Below are 5277 nucleotides of genomic sequence, written 5' to 3' on the forward strand. Positions count from 1 at the left end.
GCTATTCATATTGTGTTCATATGTACACTACCTGCATATTTCAACATTGGCTCGCTCCTGAATGTGTTCATAATGAAGGAACTATTGTTCACAAGTGTTCATATTATGTTTATATGTACACTAGCTACATATCTCAACATTGGCTCGCTCCTGAATGTGTTCATAATGAAGAAAATTGTTGTTCACAAGCTGTTCATATTGTGTTCATACATGTTTTATTTATTTATTTTCTTTCGTATAGCAGCTATTCTTATTATATTCATAAATGTTATGCAGTTCAAGTTCATATATATATGTCAATTTTTATTCGTATTTGAGACAATGATTCATATACATATATGTATATGTATATATATATATATAGATATATATGTGTTCATATGGTTCTTACATTAACAAAAATAATGAGATTTTTTGATTTTGAAAATCCTAATTAATGACATGAGAGTTACATAAAAAAGAAAATTACCTAATACCATTTTCCCCTTTGTTCACACATGTTTTTTGAAATTGTAAATTTAAAAAATTAATTTTGTATCATGATTAATCACAAACGTTTATTGTAAGAATCATTGGTCAAGATTGGTTAACAAAGGTAACACAAAAATCTTGGTTAACATTTGAACCAGCCCCTATATATATATATATATATATATATATATATGTAGAGAGAGAGGTGAGTTATTATGCAACTTTTTACATTTGTACAACCAATACAACTCAATCTCAACCGTCCATTTAATTTGATGAATATATGATTTCATAAAAGTTTTGATTATTTCATAATATAAAGCATTGATCATAATCAATGAATCATAGTCATTTTTCATAAATATTTAAATCATATAAATGAAGTCTCATCGTTTTTATAAATATCTCAATTGATTCACTTGTACAAATGTAATGGGTTATATATATATATATATCAATCAATATAAATCATACGTTTATAATATGATACTCACTACATCATCTTATCCATATTGAGGTTACAAAATATACTTGTTTAGAATCATATATGGTTGTCCATATATGAAACTCGATTGTCTACTAGCATGCAAGCTCAAATCCACAAAAGTTATAAGGCCTAGACAAGTGAGCGAGAACCAGAATGTTGATGTCGAGAACGAGGTTCGTAAGGCGAAGCTGTAGGTTTGGCCTCACCGTCATACCACAAACAACCCACCCTCATCATCTGCTTGAACGCCCGATAAACAGCCCCAACCAGTTGTCTATATAATCGAACATATGCGAATATGAAAATAACCACGGGGAAGAATGAAACGCTGTACAACGTGATATCTGTCCATTTCCTCCCGCTGCTGATGGTCAAAATAAGCGTTGCAGCAAACGCCACCATCATCATTGCCACCGAAATGATCAGCAGCGTAAGTCCTAAATACAACTTTTGGAAAAGAGATTTCTCGAAATCCTTAAAATGAAACGATGATGTGACGATATTGAGAAATATGATCACCGATGTTAAACTTGACGAGAGCGAGATTGCATCAGCTATGGTGAAGATGAGAAACAGAGGTTGGTTTTTAAGTACCGGATGGCCCGTTCTTGAATCTGGACCTCCGGGTACAGTGTAGGCTGCAGCAAAGGCAACGGTGGCAATGAGCACAGCAACGATTGAGCAGTTTTTCGCAGTTTCGCTCATCCATTCTTTGGCATCTGACCGAAGTTTATAATTGTTTTCGAAGAACACCTTTTCTGCTGTCTTCCCTTGCAAATTCAGCCTCATGGTGTCAAAGGCTGTGCAAGATTCTTTCACTCTCTACATAATACATGACAAAATGTCTTTTACATCCAAGAGTTAACAGCAAACAGAAATTCTTGCAAGATAAAGATTAAACATAAAGGCTACTTAACAAGTTTTTTTTACGACATTTTTAATGCAAAGCATCCCAATAGTTGTTTTATAGTATCATATAAACCCATCTTTGTATAGGACACTTGTTTTTGTACGACACTTTTTTTTCAAAGTGTGTCCTATAAAATAGCTAATGCGACGCGACGCTTCATATTAAAAAGAGATATAACGAAGAAAAGTGAAGAAAAACTGTTCTTGAAGTGTTAGTTTATTGCTTACTAAACCAACTTTTTCAATAATCTCAAAAAAAAAAAAAAAATGAGCTAGTTGTCGAACATCACCCCAGTTTTAAAAAAAAAGGATAATTAACTAATTACCTCAAATAGAAGTGCATCCTCTTGGAGTACAATTGCAGGACCTTTTAGGTCTTCTGAAGGACGATCTACCTTTTCACCTACTAAATGGAGCAAGGTGTTCCCATAGTTGTCAATGTTTCTTTTCACTCTTTGCTTTTGAATCTTCATGTTGTCTACCAGATCAAGTATTTCAATACGTCGATGCAAGATCGCCAAACTTAAAAGGTTACGACCATCTTGATCGATATGCTCGATTGCCTGAGGGTACGCTTTCAGTATTTCCGAGACGATCTCTTTACAACCATGGATGGTTGCTAATAACAGTGGAGTGTCAGGTTTACGTGCATCACCCAGTTCATTTTCAGCTTTGGACTTATTCCTTCCATATAAATGAACGGTCGATCTTACCCTCTTAATCCATGATTCAGTCGTTTCCCAAGACGTATCGGCTTTTACCAATAGCTTAACAAGCTTCATTGCCCATTCATATCGATGCTTTTCTTTTTGCATTCTTCTTAACCATGGTAACGTTCTGCTCGTATCTTCGAAATCTGGACTGATTACTAGCACCAAAAGAGTCACACGATAGATGAGTTTTTTTGGCTATATAATTATCAAATGAATATGCTTGTTTTTTTTTTGGTAAAGAAGGCATTCACATATGAATTCCAAAAGCCAAATATATATTAGACTTATTTTTGGCACCTAAGAGAAGAATATAAAATCACCTCTCTCTCTCCATCCTTTTCACAATGATAAACTCCTCACTCATCATAACTTTACAATATACATTTATTTAATTCATATATTTTCCCTCCAATAAAAAAGCTGATGTGTGATGCAACGTATACGAATGAAAATTACAAATTATTACGTTGATTTTGTGAATATATCTGGATAACCTCTTATAGGATTCGCTGATTCGACGAATACCGAATCCTAAGCTTCAAAAGTCGAATTCACAAAAACTCAAAATTTGGGAAGAAAAAATCAAAGTTTGTCAAATTCAAGTGTGACCATCTAGTTTTCATAAGTAGCATAGAAGGCACAAAACATAACGCGTCTGAAAACGATTATGGGCCAAATAAAAAAAGCCCAACGAAAATGTCTAAAAATCATGCTTAAACAGCATTTTTAGGGTTCAAAAGTCTGTTAGGTAGCCTGTTCATGGGCCTCCAAGAATATTAGGGCCCAGTCCTCCACGCCCAAGCCCGCATGAATGTGTGTCGAAACAAAATTGGTTGTATATGATGTTATATTATATGTCTCAATGTAGTGATAGACTTATAGAATTAACTTTTATAGATAATGTAATAGGAGTATTTATTTCAAAGGGTGTCTTACAAACTAGGTACAACGTCCAAAAGAGTCCTATCAACTTTTTGTAATACTTTCACATAACAATTATTTGGTCATATAAAATAGTCTATTAGACATAACTGAAGTCTAAGTGAACTAGAACATTGGACATATTTAAAATCCAACAAAACTGATATTTTTATAGTGTTGTCGAAGGTTGATTAAAGGATAGAGATGAAACATAAAGTTTCGAGATGGGCTAGGCTAATTGCATCCCGCTATATTGTTAAATGCACACCTACTTAATGATTTTCCTTTCACATTACCATCAAAACCCATTTTTTATATTTCTAACGAATGAATTGACCTGATTTTGACATTAAACGAGTGCAACTAGGAATCCACTTTAACAATTATTTGTATTGCCAAGAGAATGATGAAGCTATGAATTGGGTAGAAGTGTAGTGTTAGCATCAATACTATTAACTATTATACTATATATACCCTTGTATATCATGCGCATGAAGAAGCTTTTCGGACCAAATATTGGTGGACTGCATGAAAGAAGTTGAAGAGGTGTCATCTCATCTCCATCCTTCTCATGAATCAGATGTTCATGTTTCACTGCAATCTCATGAGCYATCCCTGCAAGCAAAACACATGCAAATTTATGTTAGAAAGATCACATATACATATACATATACATATACATATACATATACATATACATATACATATACATATACATATACATATACATATACATATACATACACATATACTTACAGTAGTTTCTACTAAGGATAGCTCTATGGAGAATGGTAGATTTATCATCCCTTTGAAGAAAAGTTTTCAATTCTGGTCCTTGAGTTGTTCTACAGACTTCACCATGAAGAAACTTGAAGATTTTCGTCTTCCCATTCACAGCCGCAGTGAACAAAGCCGTCTCTCCGAGTCTGTTGGTCATGCTGAGCAGCRTAGGAGCCCTGCGTAACATCTCGGCTGCAGCCGCAACGGTCTTGTTGCTGATCCCAGTCTCATGGAGCATGGTGTGTCCACCAGTATTTTGAAAAGTGAGCTTGTGGGAATCGCACATAGGCACCATATCAAGGAGGCGTAGGGCTAGATCATTGTTCTTGAGGTTCGTAGCTAAACTGAGGACTGTGTCATCATGAACTGTGGGTGTATGCAAAGGACCCTTTGGAATGATTGCACATATATCTATAACTTTGGCGTCCATTCCATATGTCACAGCTTCATACAGTTCTGAACTAAYCCTYAAGTCCTCAGCTTYCGTGAGAGCCATTAATATTGCAGGCAGAAGAAAGGGAGAGAGAGTTCAGATTTATAGACAAAAAAGATCACCTCTTTATCTCATTCTTGTTCCCTTCCTTTTTCTTCCTATTAAATTTTGAAATGCTTCTCATGCGGAAAGAAGGCAAGGACCGGAAGTCTTACCTAGTAAGTGATGGTGAATACTCTTACCATGGTTTGCGCTTACCATGTAAATTGTTGCATATGATGCCGTTTTGGTGAACTAAAATCTTATCCGATAAGTAAGTGATAGTGTTGAATTTTACCGACAAGAATTTATCGAATAAGTGTTTAGTAAACGGCGCCTAAGCTAAGGGCTAATGTGCACTACAATAAATTCATGCTTATAGGACATCAAAAGTGTTTAGTTATACGTCATAATAGAATATTTTATATGATTTAAGTTTATAGTACCAAATATTTTTGTGTGGTATATAAGATATATAATAAGTTTATACCATGCTTTCGGATGCTTTATTACGCATTATTTTA

At 34.5% G+C, this 5277-nt stretch overlaps 1 protein-coding gene across 1 annotated transcript; it reads right to left on the minus strand.

Moving 5' to 3' along the window:
• Positions 1-1087: 1087 nt before the first annotated feature.
• LOC112505045 (ankyrin repeat-containing protein At5g02620-like) lies at positions 1088-4777 on the minus strand. The gene is made up of 4 exons (XM_025109006.1): positions 4258-4777; positions 3976-4116; positions 2194-2735; positions 1088-1780 (listed from the first exon to the last, which is right to left on the minus strand). The coding sequence occupies exons 1-4, from the start codon at positions 4775-4777 to the stop codon at positions 1088-1090; spliced, it is 1896 nt and encodes a 631-aa protein (XP_024964774.1).
• Between the last annotated feature and the right edge of the window lie 500 nt (positions 4778-5277).

Source organism: Cynara cardunculus, unplaced genomic scaffold, assembly GCF_001531365.2.
Source record: "Cynara cardunculus var. scolymus isolate 2C unplaced genomic scaffold, CcrdV1 Un_Scaffold_8039, whole genome shotgun sequence".
In the NCBI taxonomy this organism is placed as follows: domain Eukaryota; kingdom Viridiplantae; phylum Streptophyta; class Magnoliopsida; order Asterales; family Asteraceae; genus Cynara; species Cynara cardunculus.